This window comes from Rousettus aegyptiacus, unplaced genomic scaffold (assembly GCF_014176215.1).
Source record: "Rousettus aegyptiacus isolate mRouAeg1 unplaced genomic scaffold, mRouAeg1.p scaffold_m13_p_5, whole genome shotgun sequence".
Lineage (NCBI taxonomy): Eukaryota > Metazoa > Chordata > Mammalia > Chiroptera > Pteropodidae > Rousettus > Rousettus aegyptiacus.
The window spans coordinates 86,574,591-86,588,567 of NW_023416308.1; the positions used below are offsets into that span (position 1 = coordinate 86,574,591).

Genomic DNA, 13,977 nt, shown 5'->3' on the forward strand with positions numbered 1-13,977 from the left:
TAAGAACTTCCATTCATTAAAAGATACTATTAAGAAAGTTAAAAATGCTAGCCACAGAGTGGGGTAAAAAGTACATGGGATACACATAACCATCAAAAGACTTGAAACCAGAACATATAGAGAATTCCTAAAAGTCAGTAAGAAAAAGTCAGACAACTCAAAATGAACAAAAAGACTTGCACAGGCACAAAGCAGGAAATCCAAATGACCAATCACCATAATGATTTCCTTAGTAATCAGGGAAATACTAACTAAAACCAACATGAGAGATCATTATGCACCAACAGTTTAGCAAAAATTTATAAGTCTGACAAAAGAAGTGTTGACGAGGAGCAAAGGTGTTCTCATATACTATTGGTGCCAGAATAAATTGGTACAACTATTTAAGGAGACAGTTTGACATTATCTGGTAAAGCTGAAGATCTATATACTGTACAATTCCGTAAAATCTCCTAGGTATGTATCCTATACAAATGCATGTACCAGGATACATCTATAAGATTATTCATAGCAGCATAGCTGATAGATTATAATGTGTTCATAATAGATATAAGTTGAAAACAACCCAAATCAACATAGAATGGATAGTGTTGTGCTACATATTCACCCAATGGAATAATACATAGCAATGGCAATCTGTAATGGGTGAAGAGAGTCAAAAGGTTCCAATGTACAATAAGTCCTGGGGACATAATGTACAGCATGGTGACTGTAGTTGATGCTGTATAGCATATTTGAAAGTTCTAAGAAAGATCTTAAAAGTTCTTATCACAAGAAAAAAAAATTCTGTAACTATGTATGGTGACGAATGTTAACTACGCTTATGCTGACCATTTCTCAATATATGCAAATATCAAATCATGTTGTATACTTGAAACTAATATAATATTGTATGCCAATTATATCTCAAAAAATAAACAAACAAAATGGTGGAGATGGGGGAGTCAAGCAATATTTTATTTAAAAAAACAAACTCCAAAGTTGATTCCTTGTATATAATACCCCAAAATAGGCAAAACTAAACTACTGAACATATTTAGGGCTGCATACCTTTGTGGGGAGAAAAGGGGTTATGATCAGAAAGGTGTATTAAGAAAGCTTCTGAGGAGTCAGCAGTGTTGTATTCCTGATAGGACCGTTGGTTGCATGGGTATTTGCTCTCTATTTGTTAAACTATGTTTTTGTCCTTTTTCTGCATACATATTATATTCCACAACAAATGTTGTTTAAAAATATTGTAATAAATTACTATGCTTACAAATTTTTTTAATTGCTTAATTTTTAGTGGTGGAAGAAGCTTTAAAAATTCTGTAATCCAGTGGCTTTTGAAAATCCGTATTCCAAAGTTCTAGAGAATAGAAGGTTTTCCGCTCAAGTGAGGTGGAGAAAAAGTGAATAGTTCTAAACTACTCGAACCAGAGGATTTGTGCTGTTACCCATTTCATACTTCTTACTCCCAGGCACTGTGTCTGGAGAGAAGTATAGAGTATGTCTTCTTCAGACGCGGGGGTCTCTGACTCACCTTGTACTCCTGCTTCTTCTCAGTCAACCACCCTAGATTCCATGGTAGCTAAAGAAGAGAAATGTAACCCTACGCCTGCTCAATATTCCCCAAGGACTTTATTAACAGAGGCTTTACCTGAGTGGGTTTACTGAATTAATGAAGTAGACCTCAGAATAGTAACTTTACATCTCTTGGGAGGCAGCATGATGTCTGTAAAGAAGATGCATCTTGGAGGCAAATTACCCTTTCACGGACCAGCTGTGTATGCTGGAAAGGTGTACATTATCCTCTTTGTACTTCGGTCTATTCCTTTATAAAACTGTCACGACTCTGCACAAGTATTAAAATGCCTGGCATGCAGTAGTTACTCATTGTCTGTGTTCTTCCAACCTGATCCTAACTCTGTTTTAATTAAAATTTTAATATCTTTGAGATACTTACCTCATTTTTATTTCTTTTTAGGCAGTTTTGTACAACGACAGATCTGTTCTGGAGAACCATCATGCTGCATCAGCTTGGAATCTATATCTTTCTAACCCAGAATACAACTTCCTTCTTAATCTCGATCATGTAGAATTCAAGCGCTTTCGTTTTTTAGTCATTGAAGCAATCCTTGCCACAGATCTTAAAAAGCATTTTGATTTCCTTGCTGAATTCAATGCCAAGGTTTGTTAAGCAAATGAATGCCTAGTTTCAAAGAATAGAAATTATTGTCAGTGTTACTGATAAAAGTATTTTTTAATATTAAGTTAGAATACTACTCATGAAGTCATAATATCTAGTGTAAGATAATATTTATGCCAATATTTAAAAAAAATAAAACATTTTTATTTTATCCTAATACTGCTGCTTGCTACATTTCTTCTTACACATAGACTTGTATTGTTGTAACCGTCATACAGTGACAAACCAATTATGTCAAAAGCTTTTGAGAAAGTGTTGTACAGTGCCAAGTAAGGCACTTTGTGAAATTAAAGATGTGCTTCTAAGAAGCTAATTATGGCTGCTTCGCCACACCTGTCATGCCTTTATGGTAGTATTGAACTGGCTGGTATGAGAAAGAAGTACCCTCTACTTGAGAGTAATGCACTCATTGAACAACTATTTATTGGGTTTGCTCACTATGTGCAGTCATTGTGCGAACAAAGAATAAGAAAAGAACAGGTCAAGTCCCCGCCCTCAGAGAATTCACATTCACTAGGAAATTGAGAATCACTGCCTTCATGTGACAGTGGTAGTAAATGGAGTGTGTTTGATCCCTTAGACATTTGGGGTGAAAAACAGTTGAGAACGACTGCTTTAGATTCCAGAGGGAAGGATACCCACCTTTGTTGATAGGGCAGCTGTTGTTTTCTTGGTGGCATTCATGACCTAAAGGAAGGTGTACTATAATAACAAAGGAGTACTAGATTTAACCCTCTGGAAGGAGACCCTATATATGTTGCTGTTGTGATATTAATGAAATGCTTATAAAAGTCAGTGAGAAATCAGTATGCCTTTAAAATTATTTCATAGTTGTGTAGCTCTATTTACTTTTATTCAATAATAATTCATTTAAGTGCTTAAGTCAGAGTAATAGAAGTTTTACTTTTTTTAAAACAGGCAAAAGATTATCTAACCCAATGCCCTTTAATCTGTGTTCCTTAGACACTTCTATTCTATAGTCTCTCAGAAAATCCCACATGTGTGGGTCTCTAGACCTACAGTTACAATAAAAAGAGCTCTCCTTTTAAGTGTTTTCTGTAGTGGTAGTCTGCATAAATTTTCCTTTGACAAAAGGGTTTGGTGCCACTGATCTGGTTCACTCACTTCATTTTCTTACAGGAGGGAATTTGAATTCTTGAAAGGCATAGTAATTTGCCTAATTAATAACGATAATTACCATTTATTAAATAACAGTGTTACCATTTATTTGGCATTTACTATTAACTAGGCATTTTTCATTTGTTAATAATCCTCATGGAAATACAACTAAATTGGTACTACTTTTCCTGTTTTATAGATGAAGAAAGTTAGACTCAAGGAGATTAAGTAATTTCTGCAGTGTTGCACAGTGAAATTAGTAAATCGTTCCGAGTCAGGATTTAAAACCACAGGGATCAGCTTCTAAGTAAGATTTGTGCTGTGTTCTTTCAGCTATAACATAATTGCTTTTCACAGCTAGAGGCGGCTTCTCCTTAGATATTTAAGTGTTCTTTTTTGAGGTAGAAATGGTTACAATTCTTACATGATTTATTGATTTTTTGCATATATATAATATATACACATCTAGATTATAATTATTTATAGTAATCACAAATGTTGAAACCCATGGTTATAAAATATAAAAACTCATGGTTTTTATAGCCTCTATCTCCACTGAAACAAAATTATAATGACACTTCAAATGTAAGAGAAACTTAAACCATAGAGGTCCAATGTTATGGCACAACTGATTAAAAGTAGCATTTACTGAAATTCCTTCCTGTCATTTGGACAGGAAACGGTTTTTAAGATAATTTGCTACAAACAATAACAAAACTCCTGTGCCCTCAGACTCTAAAATAATTCTGTTCTTCCAAAATAGGCCAATGATGTAAATAGTAATGGTATAGAATGGAGTAATGAAAATGATCGCCTCTTAGTATGCCAGGTGTGCATCAAACTGGCAGATATAAATGGCCCAGCAAAAATTCGGGATTTGCATTTGAAATGGACAGAAGGTATTGTCAATGAGTTTTATGAGCAGGTAAGTTGAAACAGGAGATTGGTGGGATTTTTAAGAACTGCCATCTGAAGACACTACTCTTTGGGATTTGATTAAGTGCATTAAATGTTTAATATTTTAGTTGCTTTGACCAAAAATGGTTAGAAATTGTTTCATTTGCTCTGGTTTTAGTATTTTCTTTTTGCCTTTGCTGCTTAAATTTAAAACAGCAAAAAATAGCTCATAGCCTATTGTGGTGGGTTGAAAGTACTCAAGCCTAGAGGTAAGGATAGACTACATTGTGATTCCAAGGTCCCTTTCAACTCTGAGATCCTATGACTTAGGATAGCTTATTTCTAAATGAAGTTGTTTTTAATCGATTCAGGGTATACTTAGACTATGTTTAAAGAATATCAGCCTATTTTCAACTCTGCTAGAAACACTTCTGAGGATAAGAAATTAGAGGGCTAGAAATGGGGACAAAGTAGATACTTAACGGTTTTCAAGGATTCAAAGATATAAACGTATTCTTTTCTCATGTTTTAGAAACTTGTCTTTAAAATAATCCTACCACCTTGCTGAATCTTTACCATTTTTTGAGGTCTGATTATGAGACTCCCTACAATATAGATGTATACTGATTTCCCCACAGCCTAACATTTCACTATCTCCAAAAATCAAACACATCTTCTTGACTTTGGAATTGCATTTCTTGAGAATCCTTATTGGCTCTGATAATCAGGAAGATCAAAATGTCTACGCAAACAATCTTAATATATGTAAAGTCTTAGAACAGTTCCCGACACTCAAGTGCTTAATACATGTTAGCTATTATAATTCCCAATCTATCACTAAAAATAATACATTATTTCAGATGTTTTCACTTAATCTTTCTAGGTTTCATTATTCATATGTCAAAGGAGAAAAATTATATCCTACTGCAGTCATGAAGGTTAAATGTACTAATCTGTATGAAAGTCCTAGTCAACCCTCATCAAAACTATTAAATTTCTTCTGAATCTGCTTATGCTATTAAACGTCCTTCAGATATAGATGCAAAATTCTAACCTTGCCCATCTTTTTTTGCATCTTAACACTACTACCTTTATATTTTTATAGCCATTTAAGTGTGGTGGGCTTAGAAAAGCCAAACTTCTACCCCCCCACCGCCAAAAAAAAAGCCAACTCTACGAAATTGTAAAGTCTTGAGGACAAACCTAACTTTTAAAAAAATTAATATTTCTTCCTTATAGAAAATAAAAGTCATAGACAGTAATCATGAGACAGTTACTCATTGGGACAATTTCTGATGGCTTCCTTAAGGGTATGTGGCTCATCTTGCCTGCAGAATGTGTGTGTGCCTTGTGGAGAATATTCATCCTCCACCAGGTCAGATGCTAGGAACAGCACCATTTGGGGAATGCTCAGCACTGTAAAACACTTCACATAATATTGCTTTTCATCCTCATAGCAACCCTGCAAGGTAGATTATTCAAACTTTACACATGAATTGGTTATAGAGCTTGCCCAACACCGTAAAGATAGTAGGTGGCAGGGGATGGTTTGAAAATCACATCTGTCTGATCTCAAATTGTGCTCTCAGAACCCTAGAGAGCATGGTGAGAGGGTATCACAGGGCAAGCAGTTGGGGCTCTGGGCCTCAAATCCTCACCTCAATCACAGTAGCTCTACTTTCTATTTTACATATTAGGTTTCTGATGTATATTTTAAGATGTATATTTTTCTTTTTAACTGAATATCAACCTACTGGTTGGTGCAGTGTGAGAAAAAAGTCTTGTTCAGAGCTGAAATGAGAGTAATAGTCATTGATGCTTCTTTTAAAAATTATTTTGATGTAGACTCTCCGTATTAACAAACCAAAATAATTTTAACAGCAAAGCTCAGTAGTTGTTTTTTCAACAGTTAAAAAATGTGATTTTCTTTTTAAAATGATCAGGGAGATGAAGAAGCAAATCTTGGTTTGCCCATCAGTCCCTTCATGGATCGTTCTTCTCCTCAACTAGCAAAACTCCAAGAATCTTTTATTACTCACATAGTAGGCCCCTTGTGTAACTCCTATGATGCTGCTGGTTTGCTCCCGGGTCAGTGGATAGAAGAAGAGGATGATGATACTGAAAGTTATGATGAAGATGGTGAAGAATTGGATACAGATGATGAAGAAATAGAAGACAATCTAAATCTTAGTAAGAAATAGGAATATTATAATTTTAATGTTATTAACTGAAAATGTCCATTTAATTTGTTTTTTAGATATAGATCTTGCAGTCTTATCTTGAATAACTGCTATCTAAATATTCATATTGAATAGCCTTGTTTTTAAGGAACTGCGGCCTGGGTACCCAGGCTAATGCTGTCACCCAGGCATTCTTAGTAAAAGTAGCATCTCTTGCGGTGTTATCCTCCAGCCAGCGCTTCAGTAGTCTGTACTGAGCATGCATGATAGGGCTGTCATCGTATCTGGAAATACGTGAGGTGGGTGCGTCCTAGTGGCTTGTCCTCCTTCGCCTCACCGTATCTTTCCTCCCCTGTTAATCTGCCCTTCATTTAGACTTGTGAAATAGGTCAAAACAGTTGGGAAAAGAGGAAAACATACATTTCCTGACTGTAAGAGAACCAAATTTTGTGGCATTATGGATTTGAATTACCAAACTGTACACACAATTTTCTATATAAAGCAATGAGCATAAATGCAAAGTGAAAAATATTTGTCACCTTTGTAAATAAAATGTTACTTGCTCTTTAAAGTAGAATTTAAATTATATCTAGATAATTTTGTTTGTTTTCCAAGCATAGTATTCATCAGAACAGATAACTATGAAGAACCCCATCAGCACAATCGCCACCACCCGACTGCACCCCTTGCAGAGTTGTATTTGGGATTTGCATAGTGAAGAGTCATTTTATGCCAGTACCATCTGAGTATCATCTTGGGAAAGTTGACTGGCTTCTAAAAAATATTTATACTCACTAAAATTTTGATAATTGTGTTTAATTCAACACATAAAAAATCCAAAAAGGGTTGGTTTTAACTTCACATTATTTATCATTTGAAATTTTAGTACCTTCTCCCCCTCCCCAGTCCTACCTTATCCCCTTCTCTGTAAGTATTATGGATAAAAATAAAGGTTTTTAAATTATTAAATCCTTTATTAATAAAAGATTTAATAAAGGATTTAATAAAAAGAAATCCCTTATTTGTATTCACAATACTTAACACCACTTAACATACTTACGTTTTGCTTCTTTATTTGCATATCTAGGTCTTTCCACTAGAATGGGAGATCCATAGTGCAGGGATTATTTTTATTTTATTGTTTATTGCTGTAACCACTATGCTTAGATAAGTCCCTGGAATATAACTTAGATATTTATTGAATGAATGATTGAATCATGTTACTATGATTAGAATATATGTTTTAAATTTCACAGAACCACAAAGAAGGAAAGGCAGACGGCGAATATTTTGTCAGCTAATGCACCACCTCACTGAAAACCACAAGATATGGAAGGAAATCATAGAGGAAGAAGAGAAGTGTAAAGCTGATGGGAATAAACTGCAAGTGGAGAATTCTCCCTTACCTCAAGCAGATGAGATTCAGGTCATTGAAGAAGCAGATGAAGAGGAGGAAAGACAGTTTGATTAAAAGATATATCGAAGAAGCCAAGGGCCGTGCCCAGTGTCAGAAATCACTTGTTCACTGTGCTTTCAACTGACCGTTCTTAACATGCACAGGCCTTAATACTGTGAGGGGATGGATCCTTGCCGTGCTGGCAAGTTCCCACTCTTAGGCACTTTCACCACAGAACTAGCAAACCATTCTTAGAGCGTGGCTTCACTTGACTCATGTAGCAAAGCCCTTGCATAATGCCTTCGCTGGAGTATAAATACTTTGTCATGATACTGCTTTGCTTAGTAGAAATCTTATTTTTCACGAGGGGTAGCTATTACCAAAACCTCAAGTGACTTACTTCAGTTTCCAGAGTGGCCAGAACTTTTTGCTTTCATAAAAACAGGATTCATATTTTCTTTCCAATGTGTCCTTTGTCTTTGAATGTTTTGGGGAAAAGTCTGTGCCTATTTAAAACGGAATCCAGTGTTGCCTTTTTGAGGGATCTGTTCAATGCAATACACTGTTGAGTGTTCTTTCAGCTAGGACTGAGTGACCTTTGTTATATTTAACAAAATCCAGGTGCATCAATTTCTGATGCTTTTTACTGTTGTGTATTATCTACTATGTGTGTTTTATTTCTGCTCAGAGTATTCAGGTTTGCCGTGGACATCAGAAGTCTGAATTCCAGTCTTACTGACTTTATATTCCATGGTCAAATTTTAAAGATGTTCAGGTTCAACAATGAAGGAATTTTACTCTTTAGTCAAAACTGTTCTTATTTTTACTCTTGCTCAGGATTAGTATTTTTAAACATTTAATTAATGTAAACACAAAGATTTTCAGAAAAAAATTTCCTAATATTGATGTTAACTGTGTATTAAAATGAACATTATTTTCTTTTAAATTTGAGACCAATTAAAGGAAAAGATGTCTTTTGCCTTAACATGAAGTCAAATGAGACTAATCCTATCAAAGGAAAAAGAAAGAGTTCTAAAGGACACATACATTGAATAATTGGGAATATGTGCTTATCTTTAGATCCATATCTTAGGTGCCATGTGTTTAGTTACTGTAAAACTGATGTTGATCTTTCTACTAATTTCCTTTTGCCATGAGACTACTCAAAACTTCTAGAGCCCAATGAAAGTCTAATTTCTGAGAAAGTAAATGGTGGAAATACTTAATTTTTATATAACAAATCTTAACAATTTTAGTAAATTATTTCGCACAAAAGCACATTAAGGTAATTGCAAAGAAAATGGGACATATCTACAATATTTATAAACTTGTTCATTTTTCTGTTACGGTACAAATATGTACCCTGGTTGTGAAAAAATTTTGAAGCTATAAAGAGCAGCCAAAATGATAGCAAAATGGTAGACTAATATTATTTCTGAAGATCATATCACATTTTGAATCCATTCACAGCTTTTGTAGACAGCGAAATCATTAATTTTCCAAGGTAATTCCTTTAAAATATGTCTGCAGGCAATTTCTTACCTAGAATATTTGGCATATCTGAAAGAAATCAATTTAAAAAAATATATGGAACTGTTGAAAGTTTTAATCCTGTAGAATATCATAATATTTAATGAATCACTAAGCTTTATTTATTAGACATGGTGAGTGCTGAGTTTCTTCTCGCCACTTTTGCTACCATCGCCACGTCATTTGTAAAACTGGTCCCACATTATTAATAAAATTTTAACTAATTTATTGAGTTTGCACTTATAATGTATATATCCTGTGCTTCTATTTCTCTAGAGTGCATTTTGCATCCACATGGGTATATTTCTGCTATTGTAAAGTACATGTATGTGTATAAATTCATACATGTGCATGTATGTATAATGATACAATCAAATTTCCTTACTATTTTATTAAAATTTTGTATTGAGGTTTAGTGTATATTTTTATTTTCTCAAAAAGCATGTTTTTCTATTAAAAACACTATTACTAAGAACTCATTTTTATGTAATTTAACTCTTAAATTACTTAACCTTTGCTAAATAATTGACATATATTAAAATAACCCAAAGAAACACTAAGAAGTATCCTTGCTGAAAGTTAAACTCATAAATTGTAAGTAATGAATGTGAGAGTTTATTAAGTATATAAAGAACTACTAGAAGGAATCTTGAGAAATTACTGCAGCCATACTGCAAATCCTATTTTGGTTTCTACTCTATTATAATTTTTGTCATGAATTTGCTGTTGTTTTAAGTCACTGGTCTTAGAAATAATCTTATAGTGCTATATTACATGTGCTTATTGACATTTTTCTCTCCATAAAAACCTACTTTTTAACATTATTTCATGATCTGAAGTCTGTTTCCTGCTATTCTCACTTGTTTTGCTGGTGCTATTGGCTTTTTCTACTTATTTTTACAAAATCCCTGCAAATTCTGGCATTGCTTGAGTGGTCAGAAATTTTCCCCCTCTCCGTAGATTACATCATCTCACAGGAACAAACTTCACAAAAGAAAGGAATAGAGCCTACTCTGGTGTCTTTTTTATAGTTGCCAGGCTAATCTGAGCATGGCAACTATAGAGAGTGTGTGGGAATGGCAAGCGGGATGTGCGACAGGGTGGAACACCTTTTCAGAGTCAACTGACTTACGCTGAAAGCTGATGATTTATGAATTAGCTCATGTGCAGAGTCCAAAAGAGGAGAAAGCGTTCCCCCACTGGGGAAGCCAAAAGAAATTTAGGGTGGCTAGAATATAGAATGCAAGAGGTAGAAGAGAGGGTGGTTAATGAAAGCCCTTGTAGAGCACGATAATTGAGTTTTAATTCGGAAGAGTCACATAGTTAGATTTACATTTTATGAGTATTCAAATAACTTACTATGTTGAATAGAAGAATAAGATTAGACATGGGGAGATCTCAGGGGTCTAGACTACGATAGATTCTAGGGCTACAGGGAAGTAAATGGACTTGATGTTGAAGATGTAGAATCAATTTGCTCCGGTGGTAGGAAAGAGATGACAGAATTTCAAATTCTGATTTGGACAACTGTCAATGTCGTTCACTGACATAGGGTATATCAGAAAAGGAGTAGATTTTGTTATGTGGTGGAGGGTGAGGTGTGTATATATCCTATTGGCTCTCTTTCTCTAGAGATCTTTAATAAAATCACCAGACACAAGGAAACAACCATAAGAATAGCAGAAATAAATAGCAGATTTAAACTACTCGATGACTTTAGATCCTGCATTACTTTATCAAAAACAATGTAACAATCATGTATGAAATGTCTAAGGGAAAAAATATGGATAACAAAAAAAATGAGGAAGCAATAAAAAACTGAAAAATAATCATGCTATAAAACTGACAGCAAATTTCTTATTACCAAAAAATGGAAGCCAGAAAATACTACATTATCTTCTAGTGCTGAGAAAAAAATAACTATCAACTTACAGTTAATCAGCAAAGCTACCAAGAGCAAGGGTAAAATAATGACATTTTCAGATAAACATTGAGATTTTCCCATCAACAGACTAACCTAACAATTTTTAAAGTAGTACTTATAAAGGTTGCTGTAATGTGCATATGAATCATTTGGTGATCTGGTTAAAATGCATATTTCAATCTAATAAGTCTGTAGAGACCCCAACAGTCTATAGTTCTTAAAAGCAAGTCTCTGAGGGTGTATATTTTTGAAAAGCTCCCAAGGTTACGTAATGATGCTGCTAGTGTGTTGACCACACTTAGAGTAGCAAAATTCTGAAGCATATACTTTAGGAAGAAGAAAAATAACTTCAGAAAGAAGATGTGAGATGCATGGAGTAAGGATAAAAGCAAAGAAATTAACAACTTACTTAGTAAGGTTAATCATTTTTATAAACTAAAATCATTATTTTGTGGGGCTTAAAGAAAAAAATCCTATAGTAACAAGAGAACATAAGAAAAAGCATTTTAAAGTTCCTTAAGGGTCTTGTATAGTTTAAGATATTTAGACTGTTAAATTATGTATAAATGCTAAAATGTGAAAAGGAGTTAGTAAAACTATAAAAGTACATAACTTCAAAACCAGTAAGGGTGGGGGGGAGGGGATAAGAGAAAAGACCAATAAAAATACAATGAATGAGAAAACAATCAATAGGACAAATGGGGTAAAAAACAAGGTAGGAACAAATTTTAAAATATCAACAACCACAAGAAATGTAAATAAACTAGACTAGATTTGCCAGTACAAATATAGTGATTATCAGGATTTTTTTAAAAAGCCAACATTTACATAGTACTTATGTGTTAATCATTATTCTTAGTGATTTGTGATTTACCTATATTTTATAATGACCCTTATAAGGTAGGTATTAATATCTGACAGAGGTGGAAATTCACCAGGCATGTAAAATAAATATGCTTAATAGTCTCATTGATGCATAAATCAAAAGTTGATATAGAGAAAACTTGACAAATGCACAACCCAAGTGGGAGATTTAAAACAAGTTAAACAGACCAAAAGTTCATAAAAAGATAAACAATACAGTGAACAGTCTTGATTTATTGGACATACAGAACCAAAACACAATAGAGAATATATAGTTTTCTTAAATATCTAAAGAACATTTCTAAAACTTCACCATGTACTTGTCTATAAATTAGCAAGTGTTGATACATTTCAAAGAGCATGTATCATACGAACTATGTTCTTTGATTATGAGGCAATTTAAAATAAAAAATAACCTTGAAAATTATGTATGCTTCATAGATTTAAGAAATTGCTCTTAAATAACTCCAGGGTCAAAAAAATAAATCATAATAGGAAAAAACGAACAATAATTTAAAAAATCTGTACTACCAAAATTTGAGATGCAGCAAAAACGGCACTTGAAGGGAAATATATCATTAAATGTTTATATTTGGAAAAAAAGACTAACAAATTAATGAGCTAAGTGTCCAACTTAAGAAGTTAAGAAATAGAATGTAGATATACCACATTAACAAAATAAAGAATAAAATCATATGATCATCTCAATAGATGCAGAAAAAGCATTTGATAAAATTCAACATCCATTTACGATTAAAACTCTCATCAAAGTGGGCATAGAGAGAACATACCTCGACATGTTAAAGGCCATATATGACAAGCTCACAGCTAACATCGTAATCAACAATGAAAAATGAAAACTTTTCCTCTAGGATCAGGAACAAGACAAAGATACCCATGCTCACCACTTTTATTCAATATACTACTGGAAGTCTGAGCAAGAGCATACAGGCAAAAATAGAAGGCAACCAAATTGGAAAGAAAGAAGTAAAACTATCATTATTTGCAGATGACATAGAAAACTCAAAGGACTCCACCAAAGCAAACAAAAAAACCTATTAGAATAAACAAATTCAGTAAAGTTGAAGGGCATAAAAATTAATATACAAAAATATCACATTTCTTCACACTAATAATTATCAGAAAGACAAACAGAAAATTCCATTTTCAATTTCCATTAAAGAATAAAATACTTAGAAATAAATTTAATGAAAGATAGGAAAGATCTTTAAACTCTAAGAAATTGATTAAAGAAACTGAATTAAGTGCAGAAATATTCTGTACTCATACACTGGAAGAATGCTGTTAAAAATTCTGAATTATCCAAAGCAACCTACAGAGTCACTGCAATTCTTATCAAAATTCCAGTGGAGTTTTTTTGCAAAAATAAAGCAATCCTAAATCTTTATGGAACCACGAAACAGCTTAAATAACCAAAGCATTCTTGAGAAAGAACAAAGCTGGAGACGTCACGCTTCCTGATTTCAACCTACATTACAAAACAGTAATCAAAACTATGATATTGGCATAAAAACAGACATAGACAAGGGAACAGGATAGAAGCCCAGAAATAAACCCATGCATACATGGTCAATTAATTTATGACAATGGAACCCAGAATATACAATGGAGAAAATACAGTCTTCAATATATAGTGCTGTGAAAGTGGACAGCCATATGAAAATCAACTAAACTGGACCACTGTCTTACACCATACACATGAATTAACTCGAAATGAATTAAAGACATGAATGTTAAGATCTGAAACCATAAAACTCTTAGAAGAAAACATGGGTGGTAGGTAAACTCCTTAACTCTGGTCTCTGCAATGATTCTTTGGATTTGACACCGAAAGCAAACTCAACAAAGCAAAAATAAA

At 33.6% G+C, this 13,977-nt stretch overlaps 1 protein-coding gene across 4 annotated transcripts in view; it reads left to right on the top strand.

The window, feature by feature from the left end:
- The window catches only part of PDE3B (phosphodiesterase 3B), a 133,282-nt gene extending 121,455 nt beyond the window's left edge, over nucleotides 1–11,827 (top strand). For 2 of the 4 annotated variants that reach the window (XM_016162087.2, XM_016162105.2), the window contains 4 exons: nucleotides 1,967–2,170; nucleotides 4,071–4,232; nucleotides 6,148–6,394; nucleotides 7,641–11,827. In XM_016162087.2, coding sequence (XP_016017573.2) covers nucleotides 1,967–2,170; nucleotides 4,071–4,232; nucleotides 6,148–6,394; nucleotides 7,641–7,855 — 828 coding nt within the window. In that variant the 3' untranslated portion in view covers nucleotides 7,856–11,827. The remainder of the gene's footprint in view (nucleotides 1–1,966; nucleotides 2,171–4,070; nucleotides 4,233–6,147; nucleotides 6,395–7,640) is intronic. The other 2 variants (XM_016162078.2, XM_016162096.2) reach the window with 2 other exon arrangements.
- Nucleotides 11,828–13,977: the final 2,150 nt, after the last annotated feature.